The 17601-nt window shown below is 41.5% G+C and overlaps 1 protein-coding gene across 2 annotated transcripts in view; it reads left to right on the top strand.

The window, feature by feature from the left end:
- The first annotated feature begins 2915 nt into the window (after nucleotides 1–2915).
- BAZ1A (bromodomain adjacent to zinc finger domain 1A) overlaps nucleotides 2916–17601 on the top strand; it is a 65508-nt gene continuing 50822 nt past the window's right edge. For both annotated transcript variants that reach the window (XM_066188418.1, XM_066188417.1), the window contains exons 1-3: nucleotides 2916–3023; nucleotides 3748–3897; nucleotides 10857–11135. In XM_066188418.1, coding sequence (XP_066044515.1) covers nucleotides 3785–3897; nucleotides 10857–11135 — 392 coding nt within the window. In that variant the 5' untranslated portion in view covers nucleotides 2916–3023; nucleotides 3748–3784. The remainder of the gene's footprint in view (nucleotides 3024–3747; nucleotides 3898–10856; nucleotides 11136–17601) is intronic.

The raw sequence follows: 17601 nt of genomic DNA, 5'->3' as shown, positions 1-17601 counted from the left end.
GGGAAAAAATAAAAGGAACAAAAAACCCCCAAGAGAGCGAGTGGCTAAACACACTGCAGAAAACACTCTCCCACTTGCAGGTAAAACTGGGTAAAAATTCTCCTTATGCACTGTTCAAAGTATATGATTTGGACAAATATTAGTTATTCCAACATAAATTTAAGTGTGATTTAAAAGTGACAATCCATTAGTAAAATATTGCATTTGCTCTACTTTTTCCAGAATAACAAGCCATATATGGAATTATTTTGTAATGGACATAGTTGAATAAAAATTCTGGAGCATCTTTGTGTTAAGCAGTTCTTGGTAGTTTAAAGAGGGGAAGAAATAGGAAAAGGAAATGAATCTCTAATACTGGAAGGAGCCAATGAAAAGAAATACAAAATTTTCAAATTGTGGGGAGTTTTGATGGAGCAGCTGGGCAGGGGTGGGGGAGGGTGCCCCAAGCCTGGGTTGACTCTGTCCCTAGGAAATTGTTCTACCCTTGTAAAGCATAGAGACCAAGTGTTTTATAAGATTTTATGTTCCAAATACAACTGTTTTTAAAGTTCTGTGAATGAGAACTGCGTTCTCCCCAACTAGAGAACTATGTTTAATATATCTGTTGGTATATAAGTAATCTTCTAAAAAGAAAGCAGACTCATTTCTGCTGTTTTGTGGTAAAATCCACATCAACAACCCCACTGAATGTTACCAGTCATCCCATTCCTGCATCTTGAATTAAACCAACTTTCAGTAATTTGTAAAAAAAGTCCCAAATTATTGCAAAGATTAAAAATATTGTTAAAAAAAGAGAAATATTCCCGTGGAAGGAAAGTAAGTAACATTTTCTGATGTTTCAGAATTATTTTATGTTGATTTCTCAATGCCCACTTAAAAAACTTGCTCTAGGTCCTGCTGACCTTATTGGAAGAAGAACCAGAACCTGGATTTGTAGATTTTAAAGAACAAAGGTGAAAACTAAATGAACTGCTCCTCTCTGTCCTAAGAATATCAACAGACAGTACAACCCTATTACTCAGTGAGGATCTGTTCACTAGAAAATCACTGAGGGAATAATGAGGGGGGAAGAACATGAGGAGGAGGAAAAGGTGAGAAGAAAAGAGAAAGAGGGCAAGAGAGAGCAAAGAGGAAAAGGGAATTTGCTTTTGATGTCACAGTTCTATCAGCTCATGCATTTTTCATGGACACCAACTAGTGCTAAAATAATGCTGTGCTGACAATACAAGCATGAAAAAAAGCAGCCAGGTCCCCAAACATCATGATACTGGCTTAAAAATAAGATTTACAAAAATTTGAAACTCAAAGCTTTTCTTTCACTCCTAATTCATAAGCCTTTTGGGGCTGCATATTCCAGCATTTCTCTCAAACTTGAGGTTTAGGAACGTAATTATTTTTAAAGTGACCTGAGGTTTCAATTTAATTGCATCTGCTGAAGAGCTTAAAACAAAGCTAAGTGTTGCAAAATCGCTGCAACCCTCAGAGCTGGCAACGCTAAATGTCATAAGCATGGTGTACTATACAGTTTTGAGGCAAAGTAGACTAAAAATTACCAGATGTTAGATACAAGTGCATTAATTCAAGTAGCAATTGTGCCCTTTGCTAGAAAGAAATTAAAAACTGAAAGGAAAGCCAGCTGGTAAATGAAAATTTGGACTCGGGAATTAACCTGGTTTGCAGTTCAAGCTTTGCAAACTTAATTTGAGGAAGTGAACATTAACATTTCTCAGTGCTTTTGATTAAAACATGATCTTTTAAAAATAAAGTAATTAATGGATTGTATGTACACATTCTTTAGGGTTTTAGTCACACATGCTGCAGCACTGCTGATTGCTGCCTTTACTTGCAGAAAAAAGCAAACCATGCACAGGTGCAGGAAACAGCACGGGACCTTTATCTGCAGGAACAGCACTTTCAGTTGTTTTTTGTGTTCTTTGAATTATTTAGGTCTCAGCCATCAGATATTAATCACCTTGATAGTTCTAAGGACTTTCTACACTTATTCTGTAGGTTTTTTATATAAACACTGCACGTAGTTGTGATGAATTATAATGGATGTGGACTTTCTGTGGTTTTTGTCTTCCAAGCTGGCTAGTACTCTTAGGAACACAATTAATTTAATACTCCAGTTTTAATTACCAATGACACTGTAAATGCATTAGTGTTTAAAAAAAAAAGTCGTGAAAAATGAATACACTAATGAAACCATTTGATGACATTTTCGGTGAACTGGAAGGAAAAGCAATGTTAGGGGGCCCACGTACAACCTTCATGCTCATCTTAATCATATATAATCGCACTTTCTGCAAAATACAGCCGTACGCCCCCGCACGCGCCGACAGCGCTGTGGCTCGGGGGCTGTAACTGAGAGAGCGACGTGCCCGGCCCTGCACTGTCAAACGCCGAAATCCGCCGGAGATCAGCCCCGCAGGAGACGCGCCGGGGCCCCTGATCGCAGGGCAGGTAGGAAGGGCAGAGAGAGGTGGCTCCGGGGCCGAGCGGTGGGTCTCGCCGGGGCCGGCGGTCTCACAGCCGCTCGGCGGCCCCTGGGCACCGGCTGCCGACGCCGCTGGCGGAGGCGCGGGCGGGCAACACCGCACGCCGCAGGCTCGGCCGCCCCGCCGAGCCGCCACCGCCGTGCTTATGCCGCCCGCAGCCCGGCCCGGCCCGGAGACAGCCGCCTTCCCCCCCCGGCAGCCGGGCTGGGCCCACCCCCCGCACCGGAGGTCTCCGGCTGATAATTCAAAAATGGAGGATGCGCCCTCTCAGCCATTAATTAATAATGTAGCTCGCTGTCTTCCTGTGTGACACACGCTGCAAGGCACCGAGCGGCCAATAAAGATGTAGGGGAGAGCAGGGGAAGGCTCCTCCCCGCAGCTCTTCCTGATTGAGGGCTTGAAGAAGTAGATCAAAAACTTCCCAGGAGCCGGCGGGGGGGGGGGCTGAGGAAAGGGAAGAAACGCGGCGAGGGGGACCGCGCTCCGCACCGACCGAGCAGCGAGCGCAGCCTGCGGCCGCACCAGGTGGGCAGGAGGGGAGGGAGCCCCGCGGCTCCCGCTGGACAGGCCGGAGGCCGGGCTGCCCCCCGCGCCGCGGCCGCGCTGTCCCGCGGTGGCGGAGCCCGGCAGCCAGTGGGCCGGGGCGAGGCGCGGGGCGGGAAGGGCCAGGACCCCAGTTAGGGCAGCGACCAGGCGGGGAGGGAAGGAGGGAGATAAGTGGTCGGCGCTGCCCCTCCTGGGTGTTTGCTTTGCGGAGAGGAGGAGGAGGCGGAGGCGGCGGGGGAGTGGAAGTTGGTGTCCGGCCCGGCGTGTGTGGGTCAGAGGCGGGGGAAAGGGGGTGACCCGAAGGCAGGGGCGCCGCGGGAGACAAAGCGCGGCCGGGGTATCCCCGAGCCGAGCACGTTGCGCGGCGGGCGCGGGGGTTGCCGCCTCCGCCCGCCGCTCGGCGTCATGGCCCCATTGTGAGGCGGGCGGAGGCGGAGGAAGGTGCCGCCGTTGGTCCGCGCGCAGTCCCAGGCAGGCAACGGCGTGTCGGGCACACAAAAGGCTCCGCCGAGCCGCCGCCGCCGCTCCCGCTCGCTCGTGTCCCGGCTCCCCCGGGAGGAGGGACACGCCGGGCCCGCTCCCTCCTCCCCGGGTTGGTGAGCGCCGCTGCCTCGCTTAATCTCAACGTGTTCTTTTTTTTGGTTTTGTTTTTTTTTTTTGTTTTTTTTTTTTTTTTTTTAATCTTTTCCCCTACCCCCTGAAGCCGATCCTGGAGTAGGAAGAGAGCCGGGAGCGGGGCGATGCCGCTGCTGCACCGAAAGCCCTTCGTGAGGGTGAAGCCCCCCGCCGACCTCCGGCCGGACGAGCGTGTTTTCTACTGCAGGGTCACTAACGAGATCTTCAGGAACTACGAGTAAGAAACAGCCCCGTGTCGGTGTCCGCGTCCCTATGTCCGTCCTGCACTTCCTCACCGACGCCCCCGCGCTCCGGCGGCGGCGGGCAGGGAGCGCCTGGAGCCCCAACGACTCTGACACCTGGGCGGGCAGGAAGGGAGGAAAGGGGATTCCCCGGATCGCTGCGGGGAGCCTTGCCGGGGGGCGTGAGGGGGGACCGCGGCTGGCGCCGAGCCTGTGTCCTCGCGGGGGGGGTGGGGGAAGAGGGGGAGGATCTCTTGCCTGGGGCAGAGGGAATCCCTGCCCCTCCTCGCCGGGGGTACCCCGCAGCCCCCTTCACCCTCGGGGAAGGAAGACAGCCGGCTCCTGTCCCCCTCCTTCTCTCGCCTTTTCCGCGGTGTCGCCCCTGCGCCCGCCGGGGAAGTGAAAGTTGCGCGTGTGGGAGGCGGCGGGCGGCAACGAGCGTCTGCCGGGCTCGGACTCTCTCCCCCGTCCGCCCCCGCCGGCAGCCGCGTGTCGACGGCGCTAGGCCGCCCCGCGGAAGGGGCCGCGCCGGGCCCGCGTTCGCCTTCAGCCGGCGCAGCGGGGCCGCCCGTCCGCCCGCCCGCCCGGCATGCGCTGGTCGCCCTATTGTTGTGGTGACGGCCGGGCGGGGGGCACCGGCTGCCGGGCCCGCTGGGCTCCCCGGCCGGCTCCCGCCGCGGTTAACCCCTTGCTGCCGGCCCTCGCCGCGCCGCCCGGGGCCGCGCTCGCCCCGCCTCCGCGGGGAGCCGCCGGCTGATCCGGTTGGAAATGGCCGGCGGGGGAGCTCGGCGCGGGGTCGCTGCACCTGTCCGGCGGGGTAGGGGTCCCGCCGCCGGAGCCCTCCCGTGCCGGGCGGCACAGCCGGGGGTTAAACCCCGCCTGAAGCCCAGCGATCGCACCTGCCCCCTTAGGAGCTTTTTTTCTAGTGAGGCTTATCGTTCTTCCCATCCCTTTTGCTTTTCTTTTTTCCTTCCCCCCGTCCCCCCCCTCCCTTCTTTTTTTATTTCTTTCTTCTTTTCCGCGTTTCTTTTCCTGTTCAGAGCTGAACAGGATTGATGAAATTCCCGTTAACGGTTGAAGGCGGATAGCACGGGTAGTCCCGAACTTGCAGCCACTCACTTCACCGCTTGTAGGAACAATGGAGAGAAAGTATTTAGCAAGACGTTTCTCAAAAGCCGATAAATTACGGGTTTTCACCACTGGTCTGATCCAGCACCATCCCCACCTACGAAAGGCCCTTGCATCCCAAGTATAATTCTTTAAAGATGTGCAGACTAATGAGGTGAAATCTAAAATACTCTTCATTTGCAACATATGAAATAAAAGCACACTTCAGTCTTTTTCATGTTTAGACTTGTTTTTGTTGCTCAAATACTCTTCACTTATTAAAATTTTAAAGAAGCTGGATTAGGTAGCTTTGGAGGGTACATACCATTCGCTGAACTATATACTCTAGGGATGCTGAATATGTTGCTGGGAGTTCTGTAAGGAGTATTTTCCTTATAGGGTGTATAAGAACCTAGCAAGGGAGAGGTGACAGCCTCCCTTTTTTAGGAATTAAATCCCCCTTCCCCAGCTTCTGATATTTTGAAGTTGCTTTTCTGGTTACAATTATTATCTCATCATTAGATGACTCTAATGTATTTGTTGACCTTGCAGGGAAATGCGTTTCATGTTCATGTCGTTCTACTAAAATTTCAGTATGAAAAGTATCCTTTTAAAACGTCTGTCCTCAAAATGTTTGGTGACTATTTCCAGTATTCTGACAGGCTTATTTATATTGCAGAGGTGTTGTCATTGAAAAGTATGAAAGACCAAATTCCTTACTTAACTGAAGTTTGCAAATTGAGGGGTAAATTTAGATGTGTTCACACAGGCGATCCCTGGAAATGTCAGTAGGTGGTTAGCTGAATGGTCAGGCCTTAGAACGTGGTATTTGGGAAGACTCTGCAGAAAACTCTGCTGTGCTTGTTTGGTTTTTTTTGGTTGGTTTTTTTTGTGTGTATGTGTGTGTGTGTGTTTTGGTAATGTGTTTGTTTTTGTTGTTTTTATTTTCTGGCTCTTTTTGTTAGGTTGGGTAAAATTGGTGCAGTGGATTGAAAAATGTAGTACTTTACTTAGCAAAGTGTTCTGGCACAGATGGGTAGTAAGTTTAGGTTACTGTTAGTTGTGGCGTAATCTACTGGAGAACATAAGGTTGGTCATCTTTTAGTTTTAAAGATGCTGATCCTTGTCTCTGCTGGTTGCTGATTGATACTGTCTTCTGAAAACAACATTGTCTATTTCTTTGCCCAAGCAAGGGCAGTTAGATTGACAGGGATAGGGAGGGCTGACTTCTTAAAAATTGTATTAGCTTTTTAATGAAAGAAAGCCATTGTCTAAATCGGGCTTCTCTGAATCTACTTTTTGAGGGGAGAATTTAAAAATTACAGGGCCTGACTAGATCAAGAGGGCTGTACAGATCTAAATGAATTCAGCCCCTACATAAACTATATGAATGCTTTTAACTAGTACAAACAGTTAAGACTCAAGTTGGGTTTGTGTTTGTTTTTTGTTGGGTTGTTTGGTGGGTTTTTTGGCAGAGCACGAACTTAGTGTTGAAAAACTGCTTTCGTGCCTGTGTCAGCTTTAGTAGGGTTGATTAGAAATCATACATTAGTATTACTCTTTTTTATATAAGAAATGGTTATACTAATATGTGAAGAATTTGGCAAGACTAGTATTTTGTAAAGTGACTTCCCTGTTAAGAATGTGTTTCCTCTTTAATCTGAAATACAATCACATAATTTTGTAACCCTTTCAAAAAGGGGGGGGGGGGGGGGCATGTCAAGTTATATTTATCATTAGTAACAGAAACTGATGTTCTTCCTGCTTGGTTATATTCCTGATTAGAGGGACAGACCAGCAAGGAGAGTCTGTGGGGTCAGAGCAGGAAAATCAAGTACGGATGTGCGTGAGATATATGGAATGCATGAAAAACATATTGAACCAGTGGGATGTTACCACCAGTCTTTGACACCCTTGTCTGTGAAAGTTAATAGCTGATATAGATGTGCAGAGGAAGCTACTATTGCAGTGTGGGAAGTCTTGTATATGAAGACAGAAAAAGACAATGATGAGTAGTATCGTAGTATCTATGCAGTGGTACGAATATTTCTCATTCTAGAACATGAGAGAGGGAGGAAGAGAAGTTTCTCTTCATCTTCAAAACTTGGTGAAACTTCTTTGCAGGTTGGCCTGTGGAGTTCTTGGTTACAGTCAAATAGAGATCTTTCAAAAGTCTTTTTAAGTGTCCTTAGTTAAATTAGGTGAATTTTCCTGTTTTCTTTGAGAGAAGCTCATAATTTTAAATGTATTCCTTAATGCATAATTAGCCTACAAATATTAAGGAATAAATGCATTTATCATGCGGTTTTTGTTTGTTTTGTGCATTGTTTGTAATACATATTCTTCAGTACTTCTGGAGACCAGGAGTATAAGAAAACACTGATCCAGAAGGGCAGAGTTGGTCTTCTCTGATTACCCTCCTGTGGTACACTGAATAACTTGTTTTTAACGTGTGCTGTGAAAATGAATGGAAGTAAATGTTCTCAATAAATGTTCCTGAAGCACACTAAAGATACGGTAGATCTTAAAATCAAGAGGAATATTTGGTTAGTTCAAGCAAAAGACAGCCAGAATTTCTAGGCTGATTTTTATATCCATTGCAAACGCAGTCAGCACAGAGATTGTAAGTAATTTATTTTTTGCTTCTGTTAATGAACTGCCTCCTATCAAATACCTACTGAGTAGTGGCATTAAACTACTACTCAATGATTTGCCGATAATTTTACAGTTAGCCTTACCTTGCATAGAAAACTAACTAATTAAGTGAACAGAGGCATCCAGCTGAGAAGTTGGTGTTAATTACAGCTATGAAGACAAATTAGTTTTTAGTCCATGCTCCTCGAGTAGTTGAGCTGATGTGGACATCACCCAGGTGTTGCAGTCACATGTGACTTCTCGAATGCAGATGGGACCATGCAGGTGAACTTAGTGGCTGTATTTTGTATGAACTTCTTCCTCCATGTTGTCAAGGGTCAAAGAGATCTTGAACCAGCAAGGAAGCCCCAGAAACCATAATACCCTAGGATAAAGACATAGGTAGTGCTTCAGATGTGATATAGCAGCAGATGCTCTTGCTGTTGTGAAGTTAAGTTGAATGTGGAATATGATCAATGGCAGTATTACCCTTCAAGTAAAAGGAAAGGGCATCACTGGTGCTGCTGCTATTCCCTTGGTTTGGTCGCTGTTGTGTCTGCTCTTTGTCAAGTGTTTTGTGATAACCGATGTGCACTGGAGAGAGACAGGGACAGAAAGAGTATATTTAGTGGTATACTGTGGGGTTTTGTTTTCTCACAAACCAAATTAAAGTGAGATCCTTAAAACATTGCAGTGAAACTGTTAACAGACTGAGCCACAGATGGTTTTGATGCACTATAGGTAAAGATAGCTAAATAATGCTTTCAAAATGGAATGTAGGGGTTTTTTCACACTGTTTTTTTTTCTTCCCTGTAAATTCACAGGGGAAAAATCCACACAAAACAAAAGAGGAAATGAGGGAGAATGAAACTAGATACACAAAATATGCTCGTATGCAAATGGAACATGTTTTCTGCAAATATGTTTCAGTTAAAGTAATCTTAGCATTTTGTACTTGTTATAATCATAGATTAGGAATTTTTAAAGAGGTTTGTTGATTGAGATTTTAAAATTTTTTTTTCGTTGTGTTTTAAATTTTTTTTTCTCCTCTAAGTTCAATGTTGCAGCTTTAAATAGCATGACTGCCCGGTGTCCCCTCACAAAGCATAACAGCAGTTCTTAAAGGGACGCTGTCAGTGTGAACCTCTGTCTCTCCCTTGCTCTCTGATACTTCCTTGACTTTTTTTTTTTACTTTACTTTCATAATTTTTAAAAGATTATATTCTGGTACATTTTTTAGTACCTCTTTAGAAGGTTTTTCTGATTCCTGGCAAAAGATAATTATCAAGAGCCTCTTTGATAAGTGAGACACAAAAATATATGTAGAAACATAGCTGAATGAAGATTAAAGTAAGTGTTACTTTATCCATTGAGTATCCATCCATAAAAATTACTTAGTCTAATACAGAAGTATTAAAATGTAGGGCAGGATGAGACCTGAAGAGATCACATTTTATCTATTCTATCACCTCACAAAAAACCCCAAACCAAACTCATGAAACAGATTTTCGTCTAACCTGTTCTTTAATATGTTTAAGTAAGTATAATACACAATAAAAATGCACAAAGAATGACAGACAGCCATCTGTTCTTCATATATTGAAGAATAATTTATCTAATTCTCTCTCCTTTGTTCTTCTCCTTTTCGTCTTTAGAGTAAGCTGGCCCACATTATCCATGTACTGTCAAATACATTGAGATGGCAGAATAGCAGAGGATATAAAAATCTGAAATTTTGTAGCTATTAAATATTATTCAGATAATTTATCTATCTCTTCCTCTTCTGCTCTTTCCCCCTTCTCGCAGCTGATGTTCTTCCTAAAGCATATCTCGCTCAGAGGAATCCTGTGCTCATACAGAAAGGATTATCTGAGCCAAGACCCTTCATTGTCCTCAATCTGAAATTTCCATTTTCATTTACAAAATGTTATGGTTCATCTGTCCATCTGCAGTGAACACTGTCATCTGCATCAGTGTCACTGATGAATGTTTGCCAGCTTGGGTTTGCAGGGAGACTGCAAGAAAAAACTCTGTGTGAGCTGTCCAGTTCTCTTAACCTCATTACTAGAAATTATTTGAACAGGTCTGTCCTTTTAAAAATGGGAACACTCTGGTTAGTTTTGAGGGTTTTTTTAAAGGAATGAAATGAAACTTCAGTATAGGTATCTCATGTGGGATGCAGTTGACTGAAAGTACTGTGTGCTTTGAAATAGCTGTGTTGGACTGATAAAGACAAAACAAACCTCAGTTTGTCATATGTGTTCAGTAGTTACCCATACTAGTCCGTTAATATTTGTAAAAGCAAATGAAAACACTGTCTGAACTGGGCCATATTGAAAGATTGCTTTGCTGTCTGATCACTGATCCATAGTATATGATATGTTTTAACATGGCTTTGTGAACAGATACATAATCTACTTAATTTAGAAAATGTTTTAATAAATTGATGTTCTTCTGATACCTGTTAAAAATGGACAGATTTTGATTAATGAAAGCTCTTCATTCTTGATTCCAATATAATAGCTAGTAAGCAAGCAGTAACTAAAATAAATTTTGGCCTTAATTGGAAATGTGTGGAAGGAGGAGAATCAATATTTACTAACGAAACAAGGGAGGAAAAGAATCTGCAGGAAAAAGTATTTCAGTGCTTTTTTGTAAGAGCTATGCAAACAGTGAAGGAATAAAAACTATTTAGAGAACTACTTGACATTAATTTTTTTACCTCTCCCATCTTTTCATTCGTGAGTTAAGGCACTCAAAATCTGGAACTTATTCAAGTTCCAACATGTTTCTGTGATCATAAAGTTATTTCGTGTTTGTACAGTTTTAGGTGCTCGTCTTGCAAATATTTGTGGAAATGGGGGAGATGCGAGTACGATATGACACCTATTAAACTCAGTGTGATTATTATGCAAAAGGCTTCTTATACAGGAATATTTGTTTGCAGCATTTCTCTGTCTTGATTCTCTTACTGTAGTCTGTAATGAGGGGAGACTTCAGTTGTACAATAGCAATTTACCATGCCGTGGTTGAAAAATGGCAAATAACCCTTAATATCTGCAAACTGTAGAGGAGTAGAGCTGCTTTTGCATTTCAAGCTTGTAAAAGATAATTTCAATTTGCTACCGTATTAACTGTGAGCAGGTTTAAAGTGCTAGTCAGAACTCAACTGTTTTTTTTCTTTCTTCCCCTTCCGACTTTTCCTCCTTTCCAGTGATTTTTTTGAACGCACCATTCTGTGCAACAGCCTTGTGTGGAGCTGTGCTGTCACAGGTAAACCAGGACTCACATATCAGGAAGCTCTGGAATCAGAGAAGAAAGCCAGACATAATCTCCAAAGTTTTCCAGAGGCACTCATCATTCCAGTTCTCTATTTGGCCACCCTTACCCATCGCACTCGACTTCATGAGATCTGTGATGAAATCTTTGCTTATGTCAAGGATCGGTATTTCGTCGATGAAACAGTGGAAGTACTTAGAAATAATGGTGCAAGGTGAGTATATTTAAAAATAAATACTTACTTCATTTTGTTTGGTGTTGGTGGGGTTTGTGTGTGCATTTTTGTACCCAAAACCCAGGGTAATAAACTCCATTAAACAAATACATTCAAGTGAGGTGTGATGCTTAAGCTGGTGATACTATTACTACACTTCCCTCCTTTAATCAAGAGCAGGATTGTGTTGCTGTGCTTGATACGTTCCCTTAGCTTTGAAGCAGCTGTGGAGATACAACAGGGCTCTCAGGTCTTGATGCTGCGTGTTTTTTGGTCTGTGATGGATTTGCAAAGGAATGTTGGTTTTTTTGGTGTGAGGAAGGTGGGTTGTTTGTAGAATAGGATTTAATGGGAAGTTAGGGGAAGCTATGAATTAAAAAAGCACACAAAAGTTTTGATGAATCATTCAGAATTAATGGCCAAACTACTGAAAGCTTAAAATAATTGATAAATGTTGGATTTTTCCCTTTTAGGTAGCGCAAAAATTGCAACAGCATTATCACTGAAGTTGGGAATTAATTGTGTAATGTTTATAATAGTGGAATATCTGGAATTTAGGCTGATAGGGGTTTCTTTCCGCTCAGAGTCAGTGTTACGCTTACTTTTCTACTGATATATTTATTGCAAATGTTTTTCTTGTCATCTTAGACTGATTAAAACCTTGGAAGCGTTTTGAGCTTCAGATGAGCTCTTTCTCATATCATTGGTACATATGCTCTATAGTATAAATAAGCTTGAGTCTTTCTTTGAAGCAACTTCTAGAAGTCTAGAAAACGTCCATATTTTGTCTAAATGAGTTTACAGTTTCACCTAATTGAGGTTTAAAATGTGAAAAAATATGCTCAGCTTGGAAATACCTGCAGAGTGGGTGCTAATGCCTTATGTGTTCTGCTGCTGCGGTTTTTGTTGTTTGTAGGGTCATTTTATTTTGCTTTTTTTGTCAGGAGGAAGGTGCAGCTTACACTTCAGAGTAGAAGGGACTCCTGTGGGTAGCCTGATACTTAGTGCATAGTCTGGTGTTTGTTGAGTGGTGGGAGTGGGCTGGTTCAACATGGTCATTGGAGAACAGTTATTCTGTGTGAGTTTTTGTAGTGGCTAATCCAGATACTGTTCATGGCAAATTTTGTAGTACACCAGGAAGAAAAATCTTGGTGCACTGCAGGAGATAAGTTGTAAGGAAATTGGTATAGTTATGTACATAAGGTCAGTGCTTAATAGAAAAGCTTTCTGTCTCTCCAATGCTCTATTCTTTCCAGCCAATAAAGTCCCAGTCTGCAAAGCCAGGACAAGAACAACTTCAGTAGGGTTACTGCCTTCTGTATGGAAAAGCTATATCCAAAGTTTCTTTCTCTCTTTCTCATCTTTATACTTGTCAAACATCTAGACTGAGGTTACCACTGGTATTGCAGTAATTTTGCTTAGAGAATAAGGTGTTTGTTTTTCATTTATTTATTTAGAAACATGAATATTATGAACTGTCAGTATAGTTCAGGTTTTTCTTTTGCTCAGTGAAATGCCTTAATATCTTCAGAGGTACAAAACAGTTTCCAAAACAATAGCAAAAAAATTACTGTTCTTCTAAAAGTTTTTTCCCCTCAAAAATGACACTTTCTGTTACTTTTCTAAAATATTTGCATGTGTGCATCTTAGCTTTCCAAAGATGTCTCCAAAAATAAAGTTGTGATATCCCCTTAAGAGAGTGCTGCAATTTTTAATGAGTCTTTAATTCAGCCTTCTTGGTTACTCGAGCTTGTGTTGAGATAAACACAAAATTGTTAGATATGTATGCTCTGCTTTCACTGATCACTGAATAGGATATAAGCTAAATTTCTTAAGCCTCTGAGATGGACTGCATACCGTTCAAAAGATTAAAGTTTCAAATAAAATTTATTTCAAAGATAAGCCTGCTGGAGATTGTATGTTTTAAACTACATAAGTATAAATTGGTGTAAAATGAAGAATAAAAAAACTTGCCTTAGCTGATTTGTATGCCACTGACATTCTAGACGGAGGCGTATAGCAGGGAGCTAGTTCGGACCTTTAATACTAAATCCAGGAAACACTGCAAATAGCATGGTAACGTGGAGGGACTTTTATGCTTAGAGGTACATAATTAAAGAATACAAAGTGGGAGGAGATGAGGTGTAGTTATTTGCCAATTAACAGTCGACTTTGACCTGTATTTTGAAGTACTACACTGGAGATTAAGTGTACCACCAGCTCATGTTACTTGTACATAATATGGCTTTTCAGCAGAGGCGTTTGCATGCATTTGTCGCTTGCAGCTATGTTTTTGTGATCTTTTCTAGAAAAAGTTATCACAGTCCATCTATATTGTAATAGCATCCTACGAGACCAACAGAATTTGGCAGATCATGAAAACCCAGTTGTTTTGTGGTGCTGTAAACTCTTCCACAGCTTTTATATATGAAATTTTTTGGATGTGTAATGTCAGAGGGATCGTTTGGTTTTCTGAGCTCTGTGCATCATTTAATGCCGAGCCTACTACATAATGCATGTATAACCAAGGCTTGCTTAAACAATTTAAATATTGATATTTTGTAACTCCTAACTTTGCATGTGTAATAATCTTGTAAGATAGATTGCAGCTTTCTAGATTTTGAACAAAGTAAGCAGTAGGGAGCCCAAACTAGAAGGCTTAGCATTTTGGCTTAATGTAAATGTTTTTATCCTTACGCATAAGAAGTTTTCTATAGTACTGCAAGAAATGACAGGTGATCTGCAAAGAGAGGACAAGTGCTTAATTCAAAGTCTAGTAGGTAGATGTTGGGTTATTTGATTGTATGAAACCTGTGTGTTCCGTTTTTTTTAGTGTCTAATGCTTCATTACATTTTCGGGTCTTATGTCTCTTCTGGTTTCTAGCCTTTTGCTATGCTGCTCAGTTTTGAATTTGGCTACTTCTGCCTTGTTACGGAGGTCTGGTAGGAGGAACTCAGGAGAGTTTGAGATATACTGTCCTCCTCTTATTTTGGTATGTCTGGTGTCTCCAACAACCCTTGTCAACCAGAAAGAAATTGCAGAGAAAGCCCCCCCAGTCCTATCATGTGGCTTGTTCAGGTGGTCTCTAAAAATTACAGGTGCATTTTGGTAATCTGTTAGAAGCAACAAGGGGATAATTCTGCTTGTCTTTAACCCTTTCAAGTGATGTATTGATTAAAAATGGTCATCTCTCTTGGTTTGTATGTGTCTGGCTCTTCTGGCCAAACTGGGGCTGACTTTTCTCTAAAGTGGCAGCTGTGCTATGCTTTCAAACACAAGGGGCTCGGATTTCCAATTAAAGAAACGTAAGAATTGCATAACAAGATCTTCCTAGTACTGCCTTCACAAAAGACAAAAATATTATTTGAAACATTGGTCAGAAATACTATAGAATACAAAGAGAAAACTTAATTTAAAAGTAAGTTTGAGTTGCTAAAGAATCGAAACCAGTTGACACTGTAAATATTGTCCATTAGAATGTCACATTGCAGTTTATGGAGAGGAGTTTATTGAAAAAGGCATGGAAATTATTAGAGATTTTGTTGGGGGGAGGGTTAGAGCAATATTTCATGTTAGCCGTGGTCAGTTAAGATGTAAAATAAGCAGCTAATGTTTTAGCTCACACTTTATTGAAGGAGAGCAAAAATGTTGATTACATTAGTGGAATTGCTTCCTATATTTGACATTCAGAACTGGAAGTTCAAGACCCATCATGTACTTGTTGGTGTTTTGATTTTCCACAGGGAATGGTGTCTCTTGCAGTAACCTGTCCATCTGTTGCTGTCTTGGTACTATGTTTTATTATTGGTACTTGAAACTTGTGAAATTGATTTTCAACATCTTAACATCTGAAGACAGTTACCTGAAAGCTGAAACTATGTTATGTTATGTTATGTTATAGAAGGCCTACCTAAAATAATAACCTCAGCTAATGCCTCAGACATGCTAAAAAAAAAAACCAAAAAACCTTCAACAGCCTAACTTGCTCAGTAGTAGGACCTGTTCTTTTCTGCTTGAAGTCAGCAGCATGCTTTTTGGGTTTTATAACTATTTTAATTTGTTGGAGGCAAAACTACATTTAAAGCCTGTGTAAACAACCTATTATGATTTATCGTCAGTATTCTGAGTCTGGGTGCTGTCACAAGAAATAATGTCCATCTTTATTAGGATACATAAGTGAGCAGTTTGATATTTAGTTAATTAAACTACAAGCTTTTGGTCTGACTTGAGCAGTAAGGAGATCTGACAGCTCTACCCCCACTCATAGCTTAAGTGGTCATGTCTTTCCTTCCCCATGTGGAGGTTGGGGCACAACCAATTCTTGTCCATCAGTTAGTATAGCACTTAATTAAAAAGTCAACCACCTACAGACTGAAATAGATTGATTTTAAAGGTCAGTGTATATGAAGGAAGAAAATCATGCAAAAGGGAATATCTTTTTTTCATTGAATTTGACCACTAGATGACACCACTGCAAAAGAATACTTGGCTAATGTCTGTGAGTAAGCAACACCAGAATGCTTTTAAAAATGAACCTACTTATAGAAGTAGTAGATGATGCTCTGTTAGGAAGATTGCTGCATCTGATCATACATTTGAATAGGTTAACATCCTTTCTCTGCTTTGAATGATCTGATGTTGACAATTGTCAGGCTGCAGGAAACAGATAATCACAGATCAAACTTTTTTTTTAAGCTCATCAATTGTTTGACTGGTGTCCCATTGACTGGTGTGCTTTAGGAGTGTTCATTTAGGAGTGGATTATCCATTGCATTAGGCCAATTAAAAGATTTGCATACTGTTTTCATCTCTGTAAGTCCTAACTGGGGCACAGGAAGCATGTTGCTGGTCATGACTATAGCTGATAGGGACTTAGGATGGTAGAAGATAATCCTTGCAAGAGATAAAATTATAGCTAATTTTCCAACTATTTTATTCAAACTGGCAAGTTGCTTATATCTACCTATCTGCCTGTATCTATAACTGTAGTTGAACTCAGAGGACTAGAATGAGTTATTATATAGTAAGATCACTAGGTTGTAAGTGACAGTGTATTCCATGTTTAGACTAATGAGTTACAGAGAATTTAAATTATAATTACTGATTGTTGTGTGGTTTTTTAGTGGTAATGCTTAAATGTAAGTTCCTGTGTACAAAGGAAGTTTACTACTTTATTTTGGAAGGCGAATTTGAATTCCAGAAAGTATCAAAACTAGCTTGGTGTCTGTGAAACATCATCTCTGATAATACTGGAGAGCAGCTTACCTATTCAGAGAGCAAATACAGTATGCATTTCCTCAGCATAGCTGTTTAAGGATCAATCAACTTCTGGCCTGGAAAAATCATGTTTCAGGAATTCACTTTCCACTGCCCTTAAATCCTTTGGGATATAAATGTAAATTTATTGACTAATAAATATATTTGTATTTTACTAGTGGAAGCTATGAGATCATGATATATGGGAAAGAACCTGCACTCCTTTCTCATAGGTTGTTGAACAGCTCTTACAACAATTGGCACTGCCAGTCTCTGTTAGCTTTCAGTCTCACACTCTCTACTTTTGTAACTAAAAATTCAAAGGTAAAGGTTTTGGGTTGTTTTATTAATTTGTTTTTAATCAGTACGGTGTTATGAACCAAAGGCTGGGCAGTCAAAATAAAGCATATACCAGTGTAGGTCTGTTCTAATCCTGCAGGAGACAACTGATACAACTACTCTCTACATGCCCTTGTCCTAAGCAAAACCATGTTTCTTACTATTTGCTTTGAAACATACAATCTTAACTATAACTTGACAAATGAAGATGCTAAAACTTGAAAGCAGCAGCGCTTTCTGTACTTTAGGAAGCTGTTATGTGCATAAAATCTGTCCCCTTGTTGTGTGCTTTTGTTTTGTGTATGCATTAAACAGTACCAGTTAGCTTAATAAAAGATGTCACTTATTCCTTCAGATCTTGACTCTCTTTTACCTATTTAATTACTCTCAAGTGTATGAGAACTGCTCGGACGAGGTTATGAGTGACTGCACTTATTTGATGTTTGCTTCTTAAAAGCTTACTAAAAGCTGACAAAACAGAATGATGCTATAGCTTTTTGGTACTTTTTGGTACTTTTTGGTACTTTTTGGTACTTTTTGGTACTTTTTGGTACTTTTTGGTACTTTTTGGTACTTTTTGGTACTTTTTGGTACTTTTTGGTACTTTTTGGTACTTTTTGGTACTTTTTGGTACTTTTTGGTACTTTTTGGTACTTTTTGGCACCTGCTACTACAGCTTCTTGTATTACTCTTCTGGGAGTTTCTGTATTCAACTAATTTTACATACTGTTAGAAAAAGTGTGATTTTTAAATTTTGGCATTTGAAAAGCTTTGCTTTCATTTGTGTGTCTCAAAAAGTGAATTTGCTTCTGACTCACTGATCATTGTGGAATTTATTTTAAAAGTTGTCTTCAAAGTGTTGCAATGTTC

The sequence above is a fragment of the Chamaea fasciata genome, unplaced genomic scaffold, assembly GCF_029207755.1.
Source record: "Chamaea fasciata isolate MVZ Bird 193981 ecotype frontalis unplaced genomic scaffold, bChaFas1.0.hap1 SCAF_7, whole genome shotgun sequence".
Lineage (NCBI taxonomy): Eukaryota > Metazoa > Chordata > Aves > Passeriformes > Sylviidae > Chamaea > Chamaea fasciata.
Note: the sequence above shows the minus strand (reverse complement) of the source record. Positions and strands in the feature narration are given on the sequence as shown.